A 24464-nucleotide genomic window follows, 5' to 3' on the forward strand; every position below is an offset into this window, starting at 1 on the left:
CTGGAGGTCCAATACATGGCTCTGGTTCTTCACTCTCCAAGGGGACCTTTCCAATTAAATCATCCATGTGTGTACCCCATTCAAGTGAATTACTACGGGGATCCACAGCGTTATAAAAATAGATAGTTGTACCCAAGCACTGCCCGTCTACAGTCTCCATTTTTATTTTTTTATTTTTTTACACTTGGGCCGGGGCCTTAAATACAGGGGCATGCCCTGGCATGCCCGGACATGTTCCTGAAAGCCTATTCCTAATGGTTCATTCCTCCCTCCTCCCCTCAAAAAACATACATTGTGGGTCTTTCATTTTCTTTTATTTTTTAAAAAATCATACAAAGGTTTTCTTACATCTCCTTCACTTGTCATGAACACTCAGACAGTAGTGCCCTCTTGCAAGAAACTTTTGATACTTTTTTTTAGAAACCACGGTATATACATAGTCAAGGTAAGTGTAATCCTCCCCATCCACCAATGTATTAAGCCAAACCAGCGGGTCAGGAAAGATATTCATGCTAGCAAACAGGCTTAAAATATAATCAACGGTTGTGGCGGTCAGATGCAAAAACCGAAAACTGTAAGCTATATTAATCACAGTGTTCAGAATTTCCTTCAGGTAGATTCTTTTACACACAACTCCAAACAATCCTAATCTATCAAAATTACTCCATTGTCTGCAAAAGTGGGCTTCCTCTTCCTTGGATTTAATTTTACATCCAATGCAGCGGTCAAGTAAATACCCCTTATAGCAATGCTTAAGAATCACATACACTGTAGCTCTGATCAGTGATTTCATAGTGCCTGAGTGGCAATTGGGGGTGAAATGCTCCACCCGGGTGTTCTGAAGGCCTAAAATTTCATGGAAACTTGTACAGCCTTTTTCTTCTTGATTTTTTGGAACCTTCCCGGTGTTTGGAGATCCGGGACATTCTTTCTCCTTTTAAAAAACATATAAAAAAACAATCTTAATTTCTAGTCCATTAATACAGTTGCAATGAGGATCAGCCATAAATGTAAAAGTGTTACCTGCGCAATCTTAATTGATGCGGCCTTAGGATACTCGGACACTGAGTGGAAAAGCGCAAACCCGCAGTCACAGCCAGCTGGGGGAAAACGCACCGTCTCTTCATCCCAAGCCAGCTTGAAAAGAAGCTCCATAGGTATTGGCCTACGAAATTCACCACTGACATCGATTTCACAGCAGTGGCTTTTCTTCCTTGGAAGAGAATCCGTCAATCACTCAGAGCCTGAAGCCCGGTAGGGAAGATTCTCAAACACTGATCTAAGCACGTTACTGTTAGGCGATTCAGGGCTGTCCATGGTCTCCCCTCCCCTCAGAAGGCAGCATGTTCTCCTTCTCTTCTTCAGGGCTCTCCATCTTGACCACCACCATAGTATGATTTTCACTCTCCTCCCCGGCAGGGGATTCGCACTCCAACTGGGGAGCCTCCATCTCAGAAGGCGAAGCGGGTGAGCTTTTCAGAAGGGAGGCCATGGCAGAAATAACAGCAACCGCAAAGGCTAAACGGGTTTCTCCCTCCCCCCAAAGGCCCTGGGCCTTAAATACAAGGACATGTCCGGACCTGTTCCCACTCCCCCCTTTTTCCCCATTGGCTCCACACGGTGGTCTGAGAGCTATGAAACCTGCGCCTATTGGTCGGCGGCGATGGGGCGAGTTGTTTGAGTGGTCACATGAACCCCTTTCTCACACTTTATTGGCGGGCTCCTTTTCCCGCCAAACCAAATGTCGGGGTGCTACAAAACCCTTCCCTAGCGGTCGAGGGGAACGGGGTGAGTTGTTTGAGTGGTCACATGAACCCCTTTCCCACACTTTATTGGCAGGCTCCTTTTCCCACCAAACCAAATTTCAGGGTGCTACAAAACCCTTCCCTAGCGGTCGAGGGGAATGGGGCAAGTTGTTTGAGGGGTCACATGAACCCCCTTTCCCACACTTCATTGGCGGGCTCCTTTTCCCGCCAAACCAAATGACGGGATGTCCCAAAAACCCTCCCCAGTGGTGGGGGGCAGTGGGAAAGTTGTTTGAGGGGTCACTTGAACCCCCTTAGGGGCGAGATTTCTGGTAAAAAGGGGCGGGACCAGCTGTCAAAGTTAGTTTTGACATAAGGTATGTACATCCTACTACTTATACCAAATTACATGCCAGATGCACAAAATCTGATTTACTCTAGATCAGTAGTTCCCAAACATTTTCGGGCTAACGCCCCCTTGAGGCCCAGAAAAAATTCCTAGCACACCCCACCTCTTTGCTTAATACTCTACTGCAAATTCAAAACAATACAACACTATAAAAAAGCGTATGTATTTGACAAATAAATCTAGTAAACAGTATTTACAGTTAAATATATAACATTTTACATTTTTAATAAATAACATTTTTAAAAAGCTAAATTTGCATCTCTTCTGCAACTACGTTGTCTTCACAAGTTTAATGGGATGGATGTATTTGGTGTAGAGATATCAGCTTATCAACATCTGGCTGGAAGGAACTAAGGAAAAGTCTTAGATCCCCACGTTCAATAATGTTCAGTCTGTTTCTTTGCTTGGAAAGTAGGTAGGCGACTGCACTGAAGCCTCGCTCCACTAAATATGATGTAGGGAAAGCAATGAAGTACATCTTAACTTTGTTCCACAGTGCAGGGTATCATACGGCCAGAAAAAATTTTTTGTAACCAAAAGTCTTGATATGACTGTTTGAACTTTGGCCTGAGCTCAATGTCATTTTGGAGTGAAATAAGTTCTTCCTCTACCATTCCTGTTTCATCATTGCCGATATCTAGGAATGGATTTATCACCCAGTCTGGTATCTGAAGCAAAAAAAGATCCTGAAATCTATCAGACATGTCTCTGTGCAACTCATCCAGGTGTGCACAATGCACTTCTAGGTAATCGTCTGGTATGCTTTTCTCCTCCAATTCAGAGAGGCTCGGAAACTGAAAGGGCTCACGACGGGCTATGTTACGTCTGAACAACTGTAACTTAGAGCAAAACGTGGAGAGAACAGATTTGACTTTGATAAGGCTAATCTCATTTCCTTGCAGTTGCAGATTAACTTCGTTAAACTTTGTGAATACATCAGACAAGTAGGCGGTATCATGCTTGATGTTTCTTAGTTCATCAGAGAGAACAGGATTGTTGGAAGAATTCAACAACTGTTCCAAAAACTGAATAGAAACGTCTCAGGCAGTTTCCCTTTGACAGCTTCTTCTGTGTGCAACAACACTTCTGTGTTGCAACAACTTCTTCTGCAACACTTCTGTGTTGCAACTTCTGTGTGCAACAACAAATGTTCAAACTCTTCATCGTTCTCAATGCAGAGCTGTCGAAACAATCGAGAATTGAGAGCATGTGCCTTAATTTTATTTATCGCTTTGATAATAGTGTTTAATGATTCGTGAAGTCGACTGCTTAGGTTTTTTGCGATCAAATGTTGCCTGTGAATTACACAGTGGACTGTAAACACACCAGGTACAGCTTTTTTCAAGAAACTGATGAAGCCACGGTAACGACCTGTCATCGCAGGTGCCCCATCTGTTGCACAAGCAAGAATGTTGGTAAGCGGGATATCTTTCTCCTTGGAAAAAAGTCTCAACAACACGAAATACTGACTCCCCTTTTGTATCTGTTTCTAGTTGTCTTGCAAATAACAGCTCTTGAACCAAACTTTCATCTTTGACAAAACGAACATAAGCAAGAAGCAAAGATTGATTGCCTGGAAGAAAGGACTCATCTAATTGTAAACCAAATTCTATTGTTCTAAGCATGTTGCACAATGTGTCTTCAATATTTTCAGCCATTTCATCCACTCTTCTTTGAACAGAGTTATCACTGAGTGGAATAGCTTTAATAATTTGTTCGGGTGACTTGTGTAGAACTGTGCGCAGAACCTCACTGACTGCTGGCAGAATAAGCTGTTCCCCAATTGTATGAGGCTTACCAGATCTAGCAATTAGCAATGAGATGCAGTGATGACGCAAACCATCACTGGATTGCTGTGAAGTGCTAGCAAACATATTTACAATATTTTTCCTTTTCTGTAATTGTTCCAGAAGTGACTGAAAATATGCTAAGGTTTTGTCTGCTTTATCAGAGTGCATTTTCTTCAAATGCTGTAGGAGCCTGGAAGGTTTCATGGCTTCATTTGAAAAAACTCCCTCACACAGTAGGCACATTGGTTGCTGCTCGTTATTTGGTGCTGGTACAAATCCATATTTCAGATATTCCATACTGTATTGCCTACACTTCTTTTTTGTTTGCTGTGTTGGAGCCATATTTTATTCTGGAACAAGAATATGCAAATTCTTTGCAAAGCACGCACTCACTATTTGCAGCAAACTTTGCAACCAACCTTCTCTGCAGAGTCTGCAGAAGTCTCCAGCAGGCCAAGTCAAGAAACACCTGTGCAAATCACACACCACTATTTGCAGCAAACTTTGCAACCAACCTTCTCTGCAGAGTCTGCAGAAGTCTCCAGCAGGCCAAGTCAAAAAACACCTGTGCAAATCACACACCACTACTTGCAGCAAACTTTGCAACCAACCTTTTTGCATCCAGCATCAACCATCTTGTATATGTATAAATTTATAAATAAATATGTATAAATATATTGCATATATTTTTTATCTTGGGGCGGGAGGGTGCATGCATGACGGGATTTTCTTTGGGGCAGTGCAGGCAGATCCAGAGGGGTTGGGGGGCAAGACTAGTTAGGCTGCAATCCAAGCCACTTCATTTCAGGGGGCTTACTTCTGAGTAGACACAACTGGGATGGGGCTCAGACTGGGAGATAGAGGCTGCAGGTGCAGGGGGGGTTGGGAGGGGGAGATTGCTGGGCTGGGGGCGAGCCCAACTGAGTAATGGACCTTACTTATGAGTAGACACAAGTAGGATGAGTAATGTTTTTAACGTAATGTATTGAGGTTGCAACCCTTAAGACACTTTCTTGGGCGTAAGTCCCATTGAATATAATGGAACTTACTTCTGAGTAGACAGCCTCAGGATTGCACACTTATACTTCCTTCTCCTCTTTTACCTGGATATCAATGGAGAAGGCTGCTGCTGAGCTGTGTTGGTCCCAGGCAGGCAGGCAGGCAGCACAGCGCCACTGCAGAGGCTGTGGTGGCGATGGCAGGCACACGGCACAGGCAAGCAGCTGTGGCCACACAGGCAGCAGGCAGGCACCACGACCAGCGCTGAGGCTGTGGCCACACAAGCAGGGAGGCAGGCGGCAAAGCGGCGCAGGGGAAGAGCACTCACGAGGCTGTTGCCTCAGAAGTCTGGAGTGCTCTGAGCGGTGAGGGGGGAGGAGCCTCCTTCTCCCGCTCATTGACTCCAGGCAGAGAAAAACAAATCAGAGGCGCAAGGACAAAGCGCGCCAAATTCAAACACTGGCTGCCTGGAACCCCTTTTTTTTGGTGGCGGCCAGCGTTTTTCACCTGGCCTGACCTGTCACTGCCCCCTATCGCCCACTTTGTCCCCATCGCCCCCCTAACGCCCATTTTACTTTCAACGCCCCTTGGATCTTTCCAACGCCCCATGGGGGGCGCTAGCGCCCACTTTGAAAATCACTGCTCTAGATGCTTAAAAAAACCCCAAACAAACCAACCATTAAAAAGTCTTTGTATGCTCATTCCATGGAGCTCTGGGCACACCAATGCCAACACACCTACTTTCCATAACCCATGCATATTCTACACTTATCTCTCCATGGTAAACATACCCAGAGAAAACTTCTTTGGTGTCCACCACAGAAGAAGAAACCTTCACCAAGCATGGCATCTGCTTTTTCAGCTATTGCTTCCCAAGATTAGTGTTCTGCTAACCTATTAAAATATGCATTGCAGAAGCTCCTATCTGTATAGCAACCAATGTTCATCTTCAGACTAAATGCATAACTACTGAATATTTGAGAACACTAGTTCTAGGGGAGGCATACTTTATACACTGGATAAAATGGAAGGCCTAAAGACAACATAACTTAGGCGAATTAAATTACATCACTTTATCTAGAAGTAGGATGTTTTTTTGTGTGTGCAAAAAGTACATGCAACTTGGTTTTCACCAATCTAATATATAAAATTTCAGCTGAGATTACCTCCAATAAACAGTCCTCATATTGTCACTGCAAACTGTGGATTCTCCCTGATCCCTGACCTCCCAAGTTTAACTAAAAGTCAGAGCACAGAACAGTGCTGAGTCTTTCCCAATGAGAAAATTGGGAATGAGAACGTAAGACTGTTCTTATGGCACCTGCAGTTACGTTTCCTGTTTGGAGATGCGTGTTCTATACACCATATACGATTCAGCTAACAGTTTGAATGAAGTAGAATTTAAGTTGAACTCAAGCCTTGCTTTAGGAACCCTATGAAAAACGGTTATGGGCCTATGGCCTGATCCAGTGGGGCTGTTCTTATGTTCTTATGTTATTTCAGAAAATTTCCAAATAAGCAAATTACTCATATCAGAAGCAAATGGTAATTACACTAGTGACAACGTGGCCATATCTTTCTCTTTGGTTCTCTGGAATGCTGAGGCAATCCAAAAGCAAATTCAAGTCTGTCCAAACAGCAACAACAACAACAACAGTATTTATATACTGTGTATAACAGTATATATTTATATACAGCACTGTGTATAACACTTCCATTCTTAATTGATTAGACTAGAGTCATAAATCCAGGATTTGCAGGGTTTCCCAGTAGCCAAGCATCTAGTGCCCCTGAAATGATTTAAGCTGCAATCCTAACTAACTTTCCAGAGCTGACATAAGGACAATGCAACTCTAAGAAAAGGGAACAAACATTACCTTACCTTGAGGGAACAAACATTACCTTACCTTACCTCCATGGGAACAAACATTACCTTACCTTACCTCCATGATTGCCCCACAACTGCAGGATGCAGCACATACCCCACTAGCGCAGCTATGCCAGTGCTGGAAAGTTGGTTAGGATTGCGCTTTTAGCGGGTGAACTGCTACTAGAAAGCGAATCTTCACATCATGGAAGTACAAGGAATTCCTGATGGAAGTCTTAGACTACATGCCAGAGAGCAGACTGTTCATAAGGCTAGGTAGCCTCTCTAACAGAATTAGAAGCAGGGCTTCACCCCACTCCCACCTGAAGTTCTCTATAAACTGTGGAAGGTCTTTGTAAGGGGCAGAAGCAGTGAGACTCTTGCTACTTATGCCATCTATAAAGTCCTACATAAAATCAAACAAGATCCAGCCCCTCACTCCACAGCCTCTGGAATGCACAGAGCACTTTGGCAAACAGGCAAGGTCTCATTTCCCCTGGCACTGGGATTTTAGCATGAATGTCTCTCACTACATCTTTATGCCATTAAAGGTCTACTAACTTACTTACTTACTCCCACTACATCTATTCTCCCCAAAGTCTATGGAAACACTGCAGAAGGGGAAAGCAGTGAGAGGGACCCGCAAGCAGCATGCACGGTTTGTTGTCTTCATTGAAGTTCCACACCAGGTAAGAGGTGTTGAGGAAAGAAGGATGCTCAAGTCTGGCATGAACAAGAGACCTGAAGTTGGCTACAATACTTTATGACAGCCAACCTAAGGATCAAACCATCAGAGAGACAAATTGGAATGAGAAGGCTGAACAGCACAAACAAGGATGAACAGCATGTTCAATGGGGCACAGGGAGATATGCATAGGATTGCAGCCTACAGGTCAAATTAGAAAGGATGACTGGCCCAGAACAATGGAACACGTGGTTAGAGACCTTTTTGCTCCTTGTAAAATGTGAATACAGCAGGTCCTTTTCTCCGTATGTTTGGAATGCACGGATTTGACCCACCATGGGTTCGAAACCCACAGCTGAAGGACCCATGGAGGGCTTTCCATTTATGTCTGGGAAACCTCAGAACACAACCTAGAGTTGTCAGAAAACCACTTCCAGTTTTTGTAAAACCGGAAGTGCCTTTCCTACACCTGCGGACAACTGAAATGCCAACCTATACTGTATGTTTATTCTGAAAGCAAAACAGATAAATAGATAATAAAATGGCAGTGCCCTAAAGATAAATGAAGCCTTCCACTCAAGATTATGGTATTTGACACAAACATTTGGTATGCTTTCCCACTGCACTGCCTGAAGTAGCAGGAAGCAGAGGGTAATAGGAGTTCTAATTAAAAACCCATCACAGATGTCATTATAAATTTATTTCCACAGTTTCTGCTCTAGAAGAAATACTACTCCTGACAGTGACAATTAAGAAATATGGCCTAATGTTTGCATCTCTTATCTCAAAATCCAGGGAACTATCTGAAAGTCATCAACAGATGCATATGCTGTAGATCAAAAGACTTGGGGAGGAGAACTGTGTAGGATATGTATTAAAAACTAAAAAACCTCACTATGAAGCTACAGTAATATATCAAACATATTCATCAGTAATATACCAAACAGATGACAGTAATATTTCCAATAGATTCAGTACATATTCAAACACATGTAAAAATATCAAATATATTCATCAGGCAGGGATGGGACAGACAACTTCAAATCACTTCCCTCACTCCTCAAATGTCACTCAGTTCTGCCACTTGCTGCCAACAGTATCTGTATCCCAGGACTTGAGAAGGAGGTATAGGTCATTTCAGGCCCCCCCCCCGGCCCCACCACCAGAATGTACATTTGAGAGGAGGGAGAGAAACATGGCAACACCTTCCTCTTCCATGCAATAGCTGGGGGGGGGGGGAGAGAATAACACAATTAGAGTGCATTTGTGCATGGATTTCTGTCTACACAAACCAAATGATGGGCTGCACCAAAATGTTGTTCCATACTAAATTCCTGTATGTTTCCCCACAGGAGTGAATGGCAGTCCCTTATATCTAGGAGAAAGAAAAAGTAGGTACTCGAACATTATCATTGGTGACCTGACCTTAGTCTACGAAGCTGGGTGCCCCTTCACAACTGCGTCTTAGAACGCAACCTGAATTTCACTGGTCACTGAAATTAGCCTAGACCCATCTATATAGCTCAGCCTTGAGTTTTGTTTCATGCTGGACTGAGTGTGATAGAATCTTGAGAACTGCCTGTTATAAACACTGATTTCTAACAAACTGTTGGCGGCAGCAGCAACAACAAGAAGAGCAAAACAAGAGCACCAACAAAAAGAGCCTCAGCAGTCTACTGAGGCTGACCTGGTCATATCTAAGAAAAGTAAGACTTTTCAGTATAGATGTCAATTATATAAATACACAATCAACCGCCTGCAAGCTGTTCTGAGGTTCCTAACTTCAGACAAGCTGTAAATAAAAATGCCACCTGTAGCTTATAAAAGAAATCAGTGCATTAAGAGATGCCAACACCTGTAAGCTATTTCACCTACAACATCGTACTTTCATTTTACTTCCTGCCCTGTAGGCTGCCTGGAAGAATTTGAGGTCTTCCAATCCAAAAACAGACATCTTAGGCATAACAGTAAGTCTTAAAGAACCCTGACTACAAAATAAGTTGACAGCTGTATGCTGAGAACAGCTGTGGCAATGACACTGCATCACCAACAGAACTGGAGAGAGTTCAGAGGATCACTGCAAAAAACAAGCATATTTTAAAATATCCTCAGATGACACCAGCATTTAAAACATTCATGTGTTTTGCCACAGGCATCTACAGGTTGAGACTATTCCCATGGGTTCCAAGCACTCACATGGATTTAAAAAATGCACTATAGCAAATCAATTTAAAAGACAAAGTTTCTTTGTTCCAGTGATTGAAAAACAGCCTTGCTGACCTTTTGACTCTAAGGTAAGAGTCATTAAGAAGACAATCCATCAGCACTTCACTCAGCCCTTCCCTTCACCAACGAAAAATGATCACCCTTCTTTCACATGCTGGGGGAAGGGAGAGGTCCGAAGGAGAGAGAAGGATGGATGGATTGTTAGCCTGCTGCCCCAACTCTCTCTCATTAAGGAGGCTGTTGTTAAAGGACTGTTCAGTTTTTAAAACTGATTTTAAAGGGGTGCATTTTTCCCTTTCTCCAGGGATCAGCACATTCTTTCTCATTTGCAGGGGCCATTCGTGTTGAGTCAAATTCGTGTATAAAAAATCCATGTATAAATAGGCTGGACCTGTATTTCTTCCCCAACAGTAGAAAGATGAAAGCCAAAGGTCTTTAACTCCCCAAGATCCTGCACTTCAATATCTCAATGTGTGCCTTTCCCTTCATGCAGAATCTTCATCATAAAGGTACAAATCAATTATTGTCATAGGCTATAATTGATCTTGGGGAACCATGAACTCTAAACTATTTAGCTGGCACAGGACTGTGGCGACCCGTGTTGGGCTCCAAGACCCAGGAGGGGGGATAGGATTTGGTGACAGCCGAGGTTGCCATCCCTGCCCTAAACCACCCCCCAGTCTGCTCCCCTTCCCAGTTTTGCCCCTCCCCTCTCCCCCCTGGAATGCCTTCCCACTGCTCAGCGGTCCACTCATCCTACCAGCACGGAGGCCCAGTACCGACTGGTGCTGGCCTCTCCACCAGTGCCATTTGTTTCCCAGCCACTGCAATGTGCCTTATGGCACGCTTGCAATGGCCACTGCTGGGCCAGCGTGTGAGTTGCCAGCACTGCCCAGCAGTAAGATCGGACTGCCCATTTCATCTCCTTAGGAGGTGTAGCACTCAGGCCTTTTGCAGAGTAGGGCTCTATCAAGAGAAGCTCCCACCATGCCTGGAATGAGAATTCCACCCACGCAAGGAGACCTTTTGGTCACAGAGGAAACTTCTGATATCAAGGCTCTGCAGTGTATCAAGACGCTGCCCAAGGAATCTAGCTGCTATTCAATTTTGTGCCAACCCCAAATCTGCCTCATTGTAGAGTCTACAGTGGAGTCTACGTATATTCAACAGGCAAACATATAAAACTACAGGCTTTACACAATTCTTCCTGATTCCATTTTTAAAATTTGAAGAAATAACTATCCACTTGGTAGTAACAGCACAGGGAGCTGTACCATATCCAGGTCCCATTGTCTAATCACAGAAAACACACAGACAAAGTCTAATTTCAGAGGCGTTGGGAGATGCTGTTCACACACATTAAGCCATTTTCTGAAACTATATAAATTAAGACGTCTCTAATATATGATATCTGACACTTTATGGATTCTGAAATAGCTGCTGCTCTGATAGGATCCTACCATCCTTATTGCAAAGACAATCACAGCATACATACTGACCTTGAACTATATTTCTTTAGGATAGATTCCAAAATGTTTACCAGTTCCTCAGAGTTGATAAACTTTTGGGTGCTAAGGCTGTACATTTTTTCATAGAAGTCAGTAATTTCCATCCGAGCCTGAATGAAAAAACAAAGCTGTTCTGACAGATGAGAAAGGAGTTCTTCAAGGTGAGGGGCTGTTCCTCCCACTGCATTCCGACCCGTTGCCACCACCTTCTTCAGTTCATTATGCAGAGATGTATATATGGTTTGTATAGAGTCCTTTCGGCTGAAGAATGACTGCCCGCCTGTTTTTAAAAAGTGCATGTTACTCCAACACGCAAGTGGGAAAACATACAGCTAGCACAAGGAAATAAACTGCACCCAAACTCTCTTTAACTCACTCCCAATTATATATTCAAAAGCAAACTATACTTTTAAGAGTATTATCTTATTCTTTGGAAATACTTTCTTTGGAAAGTATTCTTTCCAAAGAAAGAAGGGCTCCACTAAATCCAAGAGGGTGCTCGCATGGCTAACCAGCCAAGTTAGAGAGACTGTAAAGGGCAAGGAAGCTTCCTTCCGTAAATGGAAGTCTTTCCCTAATGAGGAGAATAAAAAGGAACATAAACTGTGGCAAAAGAAATGTAAGAAGGTGATACGGGAGGCCAAGCGAGACTATGAGGAATGCATGGCCAGCAACATTAAGAAGAATAATAAAAGCTTCTTCAAATATGTTAGAAACAGGAAACCCGCCAGAGAAGCGGTTGGCCCTCTGGATGGTGAGGGAGGGAAAGGGGAGATAAAAGGAGACTTAGAGATGGCAGAGGATGCGGGAGAACCTGTGGACATTATATATCCAGACTTTCAGAAGGCATTCGACATGGTCCCTCACCAAAGGCTACTAGAAAAACTCCACAGTCAGGGAATTAGTGGGCAGATCCTCTCATGGACTGAGAACTGGTTGAAGACCAGGAAACAGAGAGTGGGTGTCAGTGGGCAATTTTCACAATGGAGAGAGGTGAAAAGCAGTGTGTCCCAAGGATCTGTCCTGGGACTAGTGCTTTTCAAACTCTTCATAAATGAACTGGAGACAGGGGTGAGCAGTGAGGTGGCTAAGTTTGCAGACAACACCAAACTTTTCCGAGTGGTGAAGACCAGAAGTGATTTGAGGAGCTCCAGAAGGATCTCTCCAAACTGGCAGAATGGGCAGCAAAATGGAAGATACGCTTCAATGTCAGTAAGTGTAAGGTCATGCACATTGGGGCAAAAAATCAAAACTTCACATATAGGCTAATGGGTTTGAGCTGTCTGTGACAGATCAGGAGAGAGATCTTGGGGTGGTGGTGGACAGGTCGATGAAAGTGTCGACCCAATGTGCAGCGGCAGTGAAGAAGGCCAATTCTATGCTTGGGATCATTAGAAAAGGTATTGAGAACAAAACGGCTAATATTATAATGCTGTTGTACAAATCTATGGTAAGGCCACACCTGGAGTATTGCGTCCAGTTCTGGTCACCACATCTCAAAAAGGACATAGTGGAAATGGAAAAGGTGCAAAAGAGAGTGACTAAGATGATTACTGGGCTGGGGCACCTTCCTTATGAGGAAAGGTTACGGCATTTGGGCCTCTTCAGCCTAGAAAAGAGACGCCTGAGGGGGGACATGATTGAGACATACAAAATTATGCAGGGGAAGGATAAAGTGGATAGCAAGATGTTCTTTACACTCTCACATAACACCAGAACCAGGGGACATCCACTAAAATTGAGTGTTGGGAGAGTTAGAACAGACAAAAGAAAATATTTCTTTACTAAGCGTGTTGTTGGTCTGTGGAACTCCTTGCCGCAGGATGTGGTGATGGTGTCTGGCCTGGACGCCTTGAAAAGGGATTGGACAAGTTTCTGAAGGAAAAATCCATTACAGGTTACAAGCCATGATGTGTATGTGCAACCTCCTGATTTTAGAAATGTCAGAACGCCAGATGAAAGGGAGGGCACCAGGATGCAGGTCTCTTGTTATCTGGTGTGCTCCCTGGGGCATTTGGTGGGCCGCTGTGAGATACAGGAAATGGGCTCTATCTCATTCTGGCCTGATCCAGTGGGCTTCTGGCCTGATCCAGTGGGGCTGTTCTTATGTTCTTAAGAGCAGATATCACAAGAGGCATTGATGTTATAGCAAATTAACCAATAACCAATTGGGTTATTTTTCCCAACAAGAGTTTTCTCTAACATCACTTCACCCTACCACCAAGGTCTTGATATTACTAAGTTCTCTTCTAGTTTTGCCAGTGAGCACATTTGTTACCTAAAAGTAACCTCTTCTTTGGAGGTTTGAGACAACTATATCTCTATGAAATGTTAATAACTCATGTTGCTATTAATACCTCTAGACTTCTAAATGTGGTTTTCGACCACACGGAAACATGAGACATTTTAAGCTTCTAAGAGAGCAGTGAACCGTACAGTGATGCACAGACCAATGTTTTGACTGCAAATCTAATGAGAATAACCATGTGCATCAAAACACCTGCTCATTAGCGCAGAAAAGCACACAAACACAAACACCTTAAATTATTTAAAATAAGGAAAGCATCAGCATGTCCCCCCCCCCAAATCACATCCCATCTCAAGGGACTGACAAAAACCATTAAGGGAAGGCAGCAAGTTAAGTGGGGATATGATAGAACACAATTCAGGAAGGGGGTTGTGTGTGTGTGTGTGTGTCTAATGTTTGTTAAAATAGTCTTCTAACACAAATACAATTTTAACTAGCATAACTCTAAGAAAGAGTAAGTGGCCTATACTTGCTGCATCCATCTTATGCCACTAAATGCCTATTCATTGCCCTCTAATTTTCCAAGCAGTGTAATGAGAACTCCTAGCGCTCATTTCACTGGGACTCCATCCTCACAACACAAACCTAAACACATTTATTCAGGACTAAGTCCAAATTAGCCCATTTTTGCCTAGCTCACAGGTGTGCACATTTGGTTCCTGTTGTGTATCTGCAACGTTGGGCAGGAATGGCTTCATTCAGTGTGATTTACCGTCAGGTAATCACTTACATAAGAACATAAGAAGAGCCCCACTGGATCAGGCCATAGGCCCATCTAGTCCAGCTTCCTGTATCTCACAGCGGCCCACCAAATGCCCCAGGGAGCACACCAGACAACAAGAAGACCTGCAAGGCCTCCTAAGAATTGTAGTTTAAGAACATAACAGCCCCACTGGATCAGGCCATAGGCCCATCTAGTCCAGCTTCCTGTATCTCACAGCGGCCCACCAAATGCCCCAGGGAGCACACCAGACAACAAGAAGACCTGCAAGGCCTCCTAGGAATTGTAGTTTAAGAACATAAGAACGGCCCCACTGGATCAGGCCATAGGCCCATCTAGTCCAGCTTCCTGTATCTCACAGCGGCCCACCAAATGCCCCAGGGAGCACACCAGATAACAAGAGACCTCATCCTGGTGCCCTCCCCTGCATCTGGCATTCTGACATAGCACCGGGGCCTTAATTTCCACTCTGGTTTCCAAAGCTGTTGCCACCTGTTAGCTTCCTTACACCTTGGTCGTCCTCAGATGCAAGCCACCTGCTCCAAGGACTGGCACCTTCAGGGATTTGCTTTAACTACAGCACTTCACAACCAGCGGTGTGCTGCAAAAGGAACACCACTGCGACAGTCCTCCTGCTGGAATGTGTTTCTTTTCTGAGGGAGCAGGCAGGCCAGGGGAGGCTTATTCGGAGAGTGCCGCTTGTGATCCACAACCTGGAGCCTGCAATGCCTCCTGCGCGGTGCTGTCCCTTCCCCCAGCAAATGTACCTCCGAGCTGCCCCTTGCGCGTGATGTGTTTGAGAGAGCTGCGCTGGATAACAGAGTGGGGCGCCCCACCACCGCACAGGCGCCTCAGCCAAGAGGTGTGGGCTGAATGGGGGGGAGGGAGACGGGGCCAGGCACTCTGCACACGCTCAGAGACTCAGCAACCACCGAGATCCACAACCTCAGAGAACGGACTGTCCCCGGCCCCAACAGACGCCTCCTTGGGGGCGATCTCCAGCCCACCACGCAGGCGCCTCAGCCCAGCCCTTCAGCGAGGGCTGAAGGGGGGGGCGCGGGCCAGGCACTCTGCACGCGCTCAGAGACTCGGTCCCCACCCGACACGCCCCCCGGGGCGGCCCCCCCAGTGCCTCCGGGCGGGGGCGGGGCGTACCTATCTTCTGGCCCAGGAAGGCCATGCCGTGGTAGGCCTTCTCGGCGGCGGCCAGGTGGGCCAGGCCGGCCAGGAGGGCGAGCCAGCTGGCGCCGGCGCCGCGGTGGGCCTCGCGCTCCTTCTCCACATTGTCCTTGGCCTTGTCGTAGGAGAAGATGCCCAGGTGCGAGAAGAACGTCTCCAGCACCGCCTGCTCCAGCGGCACCGGCGCCGGCGCGCCCGCCGCCTCCCCCATGCGCGCCCCGCTCACGTGACCCGGCCGCAGGGGCGGGGCCTGCGCCAGCTCAGCGAGGCTGCAGCCCGTCGGGCGCCCCCCCCCGCGCGCCACGTGGGCGCCTCGAGGCTCGCGGCGCAGGCAGCAGGGGCGGTGCGAGCTCAGAAGCCCCTCCTCTCCCTGTCTCTGGACCAGCCCTGCCAGGCAGGCACGTGCCCCGGGTGGGGACGCAGGTGAGGCGGAGCCTCCCCCAAGCACAAGAAATGCAGTGGGGAGGGGCGGAGCCTCCCCACCAGTCCTTTGAAAAGCACTGCAGCCCTGGGAGACGCCCAAAGCACCCTCACCCGTGCACTGGTGGGGAGGCTCTGCCTCTCCTGCCTCCCCACCCACTGACACCTCCCCTCTGCTCCTCCCCCTGGGTTACACTCTTTACAACGCAAGGAGATGCTCTTGCCAAAGCTCTGTGCAAAGGAAATAGCACTGGACTGTGCCAAACAGTGTGGAACAGGCAGGCAGTCTGTCCAACTTGACTCCCTCCCACCGAGACACAATGTGCTTGCCTGGGGATGGGGCAGAAGAAGGGCTACGTAATCCGAGGGGGGGAAAGCGAACGGGCAAGTTGTAGGAGGAAGGGGAACTCGATGTAAAATGGCAGGTATGCAATTGCTAGGCAACATTTGTGAGGCTGCAGTAATTATGTCAAACACACCAATTAACAGTTCAATTTATCTGAGTTTATTGAAAACACAGAGCACATGAATTAAGTCTACATTTAGAAGAATGTGTTTGGTCTCTTGGTGGTGAAGCGTGGCCTATGCTGGCGACGCAGAACTCTGTGTGGCAGAGGGAACTTGATCTTGGAATCCTGTAGAAAGATAGAAAGCACTGGTCAATTTTCATTGTAAGGTAACCTGGAAAACCGACATAAGAGCCTTACTGGGACAGCCCAAAGGCCCATTTAGTCCCATTTCCTGTTTCTCACAGTGGCCCACCAAATGCCTCAGGAGCACTCAAGGCAACATGGTATCTTGTTGCCACTCCCTTGCATCTGGCATTCAGAGAGAATACCAATAAGTAAGCTTGCAACATGGGATGGATTTTTCCTCCACCAATCTGTTCAATTCCCTTTTAAAAGGCATCTAGGCCAGGTGCCATCACCACATCCTGTGACAAGAAGTTTCACACGTTACACATTGCGTAATGCAGTGGGATGTATTCACATATCCTGTATCCATGGTTTCAATTTACACAGGGATGTGGGAGCCCCTGCACTCACTGCACAATTTATACTTACCCCAGCAAAATTCTTGCTTAAACTAGGTTCCTATGAGCTTATGAAAGGCTCCAAACACACCCCTGCAAGCCCATTAATTTAAGCCATTTCTGCCCAACACTGCACATACGCAACAGGGACCAACCTTGTACATGTGTGGGCCAGGCAAAAATGGGTTAAGGAATTGCCCCAACCCAAAAAGTTCCTTAAAAGAGAAGACTGCCTCTTGGCAGCCTGGATGTTTTTAAAAAACTAGACAGAAGTTAACAGGAAGCAGTTAAGTTCTGCTACCTAGTCATCTAGATATTTAAAGAAACCAGGCTGCCAGAAGCAAGCAATAGTTTAAGCAAGAATTTCACCATAGTAAGTATAAATCATGCAAGGGGGGCACAGACACAGGCATCCGCTGTACACAGTACCCAAGGGAGGTGTGGAGTAGGACTCCTGCAGATACCGGGTCACGCCTGTATTTCCTTTTGTTTTTGTTATAACTAAGATGTGGATAACGTGTTTTCAATAATCCACTTGTATATAAGAAAAGTAATACAAGGCATTAAAGCCTTAATCAACTGATAATGGAAGATGAAGCCCTTAGGAACAGGACATTTTAAAAATACAAAATTTTAAAGAAAATAAGTCTTATGATACTTTCATATATTTTCAATCAGTGCAAAAATTTCCCTTTAAGACTGTTTCCCTTTAAGACTGTGACTCCCAGTCTGTGCATTGTGACACCATGGGGTCTCACAAGGCACTTGCTGGGAAGGCACAGTCCACCCTCTGCCTGGCAGAAAGACTGAGGCATGAGCCTCCAGACAGCAGTAGGAGGCTCAGTGTGGCGGGCAGAGCTGCAGCAGCTCTGCATACTGTGAAAAGCCTGCCCGCCCGCCCCTCTTACCACTGTTTGGATGCTTGCAATAGGCCTCCGAACCCAGAAGTGAACGGCTGAGACTGTTTGACACTGTGTGTCAAATCACTGTGTGACATGTTTCGCATCATTGCTACTCACTTCTGGGTTTCAAGGGTGTCATGACAGCAATAAGTTTGAAAACTTCTGCTTAAAAAATTATTTTGTTGTTTTGTAATCAACTACTGAAGTTGTATGTTTCTTGTGTTATTATAATATGAAGCATTGTTTTAGTAACAACACTGACCATTTGATTGTACATTATTGGAAAATAATTCTGCATATATTCTGTATATTTATTGTTCCCTAGTTTAGGCCTATACAGCTCAACACACATCTGAAATTGAGGAAATACTCTGACACATTCCTCTTTGGAGTTTTTCTTTGGGCAGTTTAAGGCAAAGATTGTGCCTATTTATTAATACAATGTATTATTTATTAATTCTAAGAATATTTATATATGCTTTTTATATTTATATAATATAATATCTAAATATAATATTTATATACCCCTCAACAAAAAAAAATTCACAAACTGGGTTGCAGAAAAAATAAAATAACTAAATAGCTCCCTGTCCCATAAGGGCTCAAAAATTAAAAAGACAAACACTAGCAGCAAACAGTCACTAGAAAAGACACTGTGCTGGGGTGAAAAGGAACAATTACTCTCTCCATGCTGAATGTGAGTTCTAATTCACTAAAACTAATTTACTGTATTAACATTACCAGCCTTACATAAAATACTGGTGGTCAGTAAACTGCAAGTGTCCTAACATTTATGTTACAGTCACCTTAGGTTCTAGTCTTCACTTTTGTTGAATGTCAACAATGAGATTGCTTGAGCTTTGCTCTACTTATTGCAACTGTGTTCTACTTACATGGAACTGCTTGACAGCTGGTCTGCGGCACTTGCTAGCAGCAATCTCTTCAACCTTCATGATCTGAATTGAGTGAGCACGGGCCCGATGACGGGCGCCCATGTCACGATCTGCAAGATGCCAGAGAATTACAGGCTCTTAATGAAAGGAACCAGAAAGAGACCCAGAAAGAGCTTGGGATCATTAATACCAATATTCTCACAAGCTCTAAACAAGTTGTAGGACCTTCAACTTCACTTTCAAGAACACATAAGCTCTTGAAAGGCGACAAGGTGCATTTAATATTTGCATACATGACAAGAACATTTTATTATAAATAATGCTCTTTGGGTTTGTATGCAGTTTAATTTCCAGGATTATCAACAACTGATGGCTTACATTATCATACATTCATTATGGTAAATTGTTCAAGAACCCTACACTAAAGGAACCAGAACACTCAAGCTGATAAAACATTTAATTCTAAAAGCCATTTTCAACCATTTTATGAACAGCATGCAACACCCTCTCATGACTAACATATTAAGGCCACACTTATGCGGGAATAAATCGTACCAAACTCAATTAAACTGACTTCTTAGACAAGCATAGGATTGCACTGCAATTTAGCGGCACAGCAGTTTCTGGTTATTTCTGAACTTCGTACGCATTATAACACAATTGTAAAACAACACAGTCTTCCTTATTATACAGGAAGTATCTTGTCTTCTTGCCAATCCAAGCAGTAAAAGCATTTGACATACAGGGTGGGCCAAAACTAAGTATATGGTACATCTCGGATTGTCAGTTCCAATTCTGGTCAGATGATCTTATCAAGAAGGCCTGGTTAGTGAGAAATTTGGTTATGCATTATCTCACAGAATTGCAACTAACAGTCTGAATCATCCTGTATATCTACTTTTTGTCAACCCAGTATTTAGCAAGTAGCATCTTGCTGTTCTACAAACATTTAGAATTTAGGTCATGCTATGCCTCTGTGACTCAAACTACTTCAAGTAAGGCTTGCTTCTTGTAATTTTTCTTATTTCCTTAAAAAGGGGTCATTTAACACTATAATATGGAAAAGAGGAGTCTACACCATTAAGATTTGCTTTATGACCAAAGCAAATATTGATACAGGGTTTTATTTTTAAAAAGGTAAAACATTGCTATTTACATGGATACACAAATTCCACTAATTTCACATAATTTAGAATATCTAAGCTTTACTTTTCCTAGATGAATTTGTTTTATTTAATATAACCCACCATATATTTATATAAGAGCCACAGAAAAAAGGGTTACAACTGACTACAACATGACATCAACGATAAAAGCCTTGATAAACCAAAAAAAGTTTATTAAGAAATTAACATATAACACAAAGTAATAACACAAAATGTGATCACGTACTGTGATGTAAGATTTTAACAATATTTCTCTATTTTTACTTTTTCGCACAGCACAAAAAACTAGCAAATGATCTTTACTCACAGCACTGTGTAACAGCTCCAGCAGTTGTCAAATCCCTGTACTCCCTGTACATGTTGTGAGTTCCACTACGAGAATCATAGCGCAGCCAGATACCAAAGTTTTTCACCTTCAGTGGAGACTTCTCAAAAACCTAAGGAGAAAGATACATCAATTAGAATATCAACTGAATGACCCCCAATATTTTATATAGCAAAATCAGCATCAATTGAACCACAATTTAAACTTCAATCTATACAGCTGATCTGTTTTTCATTACTACAACAATTGCTGAAAATGCTGTATGTTATTTCCCAATTCTTTCCTTAACTATCCTCTTTCAGGATTACAGAACACACCATTTCTGAGAGACTTAATACAGAACCACAGCACTCACTCTTCTTCCTTTCCAGTAACCTTACTGGCTACTTATAGAAAAAATACATACAGCTTCCACAAACAAGCAAGTACAGAAAAACATACAGATTTCCTTGCTGAAGAAAACCAAGGTCCATTTAGTTCAGCATTCTGTTTGCAATCATAACAAGATAAGTACAGTGGCAAACTCTCAAGAATAGGAAGTCAACAGCTACCTTCAGCTGTCAATCTTCAACATCTGGTTACAAACACATATTGCCTCTGGACATGATTTTCAGTTAGTAATTACAGATGTTTAATCTATTCTCCATAAATTTGTCTAATCTCTTTTCTATGCCATCTATGGCAATACATACCACATATTGTGGTGGTGAATTTAGGAAATTAGTTCTGGTTTATGCTGAAGTTTCACTTTCTTTTGTCTGCCTTCAGCCTAATGCCAATAAATTTCATTGGGACTACCCAATTTCTAGTAATCAAAGAATCTACAACTATGTTTTGTTCGTAATGTTTTATAAGCTTCTTTTTGCCTCCCAACACTAACCCCAAGCCACTCCAGTTGTTTTGTTTTCAGTTTTAAAGGGCTCAAACCCTAGACTTCTCTAACAGGTAAGATCTTTCTGGAATTCCTTAGTGTGCTTAAAATTTTACTATCCTATGTTAGATCTTCTACAAGCAGACTGAGACTGCATTCTTATAAAAACTGAGGTCTGAAATGTATTTCTGTTCCTTGATCTCTTCCCAAACCACAGCCCATCTAAATAGATCTACACTAAAATAACACAGGCCTACAAAACTGAGGGTCAGAAAAGTTTTTCCCAAATTTTATGTTGGTTTGATATGAATTTAGGGTGCAGATTCCAAAAATGGCATCCGTTTTGCCCTATCACATCTAGTTTAGGAGATATAGTATAGCCTCATTAGTGAATGGTTCAAGCAGCTTCCTCATGAGGAAGCCATGGTATAGGCTTCCTCATGAGGAAGCTGCTTGAACCATCCACTAAAGAGGCTATACTATAACTCCCAAACTAGATGTGACAGGGCAAAACAGATGCCATTTTTTGAATTGGCACCCCAAATATACCCAGGAACTGGTGTAATGTTTAAGGAAGCAAAATGTGCATTGGCCTGTGTAATTGGGACAGTCACATGGAGAATGGTATGAAGACAATCTTTTTCATTTCCATTAACTGTGACATGCTATACCTTATTTTGTTAGTTATTCACAACATTTAACACAATACTTAACATAGAAGTATTTCTCATTCTGGAAATGAGACAAACATTCTGAACAAAGTCTGGGTCCAGACACTAGGCATGAACATGCAATGAACAGCTTTATTGACAATATAAAACTACTTTCAATATCTACTTATTTTGCATCATACCTGTCCACAGTACACAATTTCTCCAGAGGATTTCTTCATCTTCTTCAGTTGAGAAACAAAGTACCAGAAACGGGACTTTGCAACCACGTGATTAGGTGCAAATATGCGCATACGATAGAGAGGCGGCGTGGGACACTTAGGGGTGGGAAGGCATCTCCCAACAACCTTGTACTCCCTCAGCTTTAAAAAGAGAGAGAAAAATCATTCTATGATTAGAACCATAACAGTGTTGCCTGCAAAATGGCTAAGAGACTAACCTAAAGGCCGAATCCTGTCCAACTTTCCAGTGCCGTTGCAAGTGCAATATGGTCCCAACGTAAGGGAACAAACATTCCCTTAGCTTGGAGAGGCCTCCATGACGGCCCCCCCCCCACTGTCAGATACAGTGCATGTCCTGTTGGCACAACTGCATCAGCACTGAAAAGCTGGATACGATTGCACACCTGCATGATAAAGACACCTGCTAAAGTTATGATACTAATAACCCATGCCATGCACAAGTGTGCACACTCAAGCCTGTGAGGGCAAGTCAACCCTGCCCTTTGGCAGAACTCAAATCTGTGATTTTCAGCACTATGCCACGGCACACTGGTGTGCCATGAATGGTGAGGAGTGCAGTGGGATTTTGGGGGAAGGTCATTTATGAATGGGGATTGGGGGATGTGAGCCCCCTGGCAGCTGTGTGGCATTCCTTGGAAACTGTCCAAAAAGCTGATGACCTCAGCCACTTCAGCACCTTGTCAGTGAGCAGTGAGATGAAAAGGGTTAAAAATCACTGACTGACTACAAAAGGGCTGTTCACAGGGTACAGTTTAATGTGTGAACAGCTGGGTCAGCAAGCGGCCCCTCCCTTGGGAGCCATCCCCTGCGGGGGGGGGGCAAAACGGAGCCTCAGGGAATGGCTCCGAAGGGAGGGGCCGCTTGCTGACCCAGCCAGACTGGCTGCTCTGCCCCCTCCAGCTACGCCACCGCCAAATCCACTGAGGCACAGCACCAGCAACGTGTTGTGCAGGACTGAGCCGTGCACAGCTGCTCACAAGGAGCACGTGCCGACAGCCCCGCTGGAGCCAGAGGCCCGACGGCTCTACCCAGAAAAGCGGCAGGGCCCATAAGCCCTGCGGGGGCTGTGCAGGCCCACGGCAGGAGGGCAGCAAGGGCGGCGCTGCTTCCGCCTCTCGCGCCCCGGGGAGAGGAGGCCGAGCCCCAGCCGTGCCCGTCCCCTCAGAAGCAGGCCCGTTCTCGTCAGCGGGGCTGCTCCCAGGAGAGCGGAGGGAGGCCCGGCGCCTCAGCCCGTCGGAGCGAGCGGAGCCGGGAGCGGAGGGCGGCAGCCGCGGAGCAGCTGCGAGGGAGGGAGGCGGCCAGGCCGACCCCTCGAGCAGCGTTGCAGGCCCAGCCGCGTGGCGGCCATGTTGGGCCTGGCTGGCTGGCGGCCGCGGAGGGTGAGGAGAGAGGCCCGCAGCCCGGGCCCTCCTCGCGCAGACGGCCGCGGCCCCCGCCCTGAGCCCCGCACCGGCCGCGCCCGCCCGCCCGCACGAGGGGCACTTACGGTGCCCGACGCCTTCATGGTGCTGCTGCTCGCCTCGCGGCCGGCCAGGAAAGGAAGGAGCGCGCTTTCCGCACGCGCGTCCCGCCTCCCGCGCCGGCCCGCCCCCCGCGCTGTCCCCGCCGCCTATTGGTTCGCGGGCACGTCGCTCCGGCAGAAGAGCGGCCATCTCGGGGGCGGCGTCGCCATTGGTCGCGCGCCCGCACAGCAGGCTAGTCTCTGCGGAGCGCTGCGTTGCGCCGCGCCCGGGAGGCAGCGCCCCTTCCGGACGCCTTGGGGACTGCTGGCGGCTCGCCGACACGCGGCAGGCCTGAGCAGCCTAGGCCGGCCTCCCGGAGCCACAGGGCCCTCAGGCGCCAGCAGCGCTCCAGACAGCGCGTCCCGTAGCAGGGAGTTCGCGTAGGAGCAGCCCGCGCTCAGGCCCAGGGCCCGCCGAGCCCCTTCCTGCACCTCACAGGGGCACGCGAGACGGCAGAGACCGCGTCCTGGAGCCCCGGCAGGAGGTTCCAGCTGGCCATGGAGGAGGAGGCGCCGCAGCGCCCTGGCAGGCGGGCGGCCTGTGGCTCCTTGCCCGGCGGTGTCCAGCGCCTCCCCGTCGTCCAGGACCCTCCAGCAGAGGCCTCACCAGGAGCCCCCCTGCTCAGGTCCAGATGCCGCTGGAAGTCCAGTCAGAACCGCCCTGCCTGCCTGCCTCCGTTTGGCTGCAGGGCACACTCCAGCCGGAGCCCTCACAGCTGTGCCGGGAAAGCTCCTTGCCGTGCACGTGCCAGTCCGTGGCAGACCTCCCCGAACACCAGAACAGCCCCGCTGGACCAGGCCGTGGCCCAGCCAGTCCAGCTTCCTCATCTCAGCGGCCCACCAGTGCCCCAGGAGACCTGCATCCTGGTGCCCTCCCCTGCATCTGGCATTCTGACAGAGCCCTTTTCTGAAATCAGGAGGTTGCACATACACATCATGGCTTGTAACCCATAATGGATTTTTCCTCCAGAAACTTGTCCAATCCCCTTTTAAAGGCGTCCAG

The 24464-nt window shown here is 45.9% G+C and overlaps 2 protein-coding genes and 1 non-coding gene across 3 annotated transcripts in view; all 3 read right to left on the reverse strand.

Moving 5' to 3' along the window:
- KICS2 (KICSTOR subunit 2) overlaps positions 1-15651 on the reverse strand; it is a 35613-nt gene extending 19962 nt beyond the window's left edge. The window contains exons 1-2 of the mRNA XM_066634384.1: positions 15414-15651; positions 11221-11509 (exon numbers count right to left, since the gene is read on the reverse strand). Of these exons, the coding sequence (XP_066490481.1) occupies positions 11221-11509; positions 15414-15648 (524 nt within the window). The 5' untranslated portion in view covers positions 15649-15651. The remainder of the gene's footprint in view (positions 1-11220; positions 11510-15413) is intronic.
- Positions 15652-16339: 688 nt separating this feature from the next.
- Positions 16340-23555, reverse strand: RPL18A (ribosomal protein L18a). Its single transcript, XM_066633745.1, has 5 exons — positions 23447-23555; positions 21901-22080; positions 20159-20288; positions 18686-18795; positions 16340-16492 (listed from the first exon to the last, which is right to left on the reverse strand). Exons 1-5 carry the CDS (start codon positions 23462-23464, stop codon positions 16400-16402), a joined length of 531 nt encoding a protein of 176 aa, XP_066489842.1. The 5' UTR covers positions 23465-23555; the 3' UTR covers positions 16340-16399.
- Positions 18900-19028, reverse strand: LOC136657969 (small nucleolar RNA SNORA68). Its single transcript, XR_010794776.1, has one exon. It is a non-coding gene; the product is annotated as a small nucleolar RNA SNORA68 (small nucleolar RNA).
- Positions 23556-24464: the final 909 nt, after the last annotated feature.

This window comes from Tiliqua scincoides, chromosome 7 (assembly GCF_035046505.1).
Source record: "Tiliqua scincoides isolate rTilSci1 chromosome 7, rTilSci1.hap2, whole genome shotgun sequence".
Classification (NCBI taxonomy): domain Eukaryota; kingdom Metazoa; phylum Chordata; class Lepidosauria; order Squamata; family Scincidae; genus Tiliqua; species Tiliqua scincoides.

Excerpts from the sequence above, each read along its gene's own strand:
- RPL18A (XM_066633745.1), bottom strand. Across the intron at positions 20,289-21,900 it reads AAATTGTGTACTGTGGACAG|GTTTTTGAGAAGTCTCCACT; the intron begins GTATGATGCAAA and ends CTTTCTCCTTAG. Across the intron at positions 18,796-20,158 it reads TGGAGCTGTTACACAGTGCT|ATCGTGACATGGGCGCCCGT; the intron begins GTGAGTAAAGAT and ends GGCATCTTGCAG.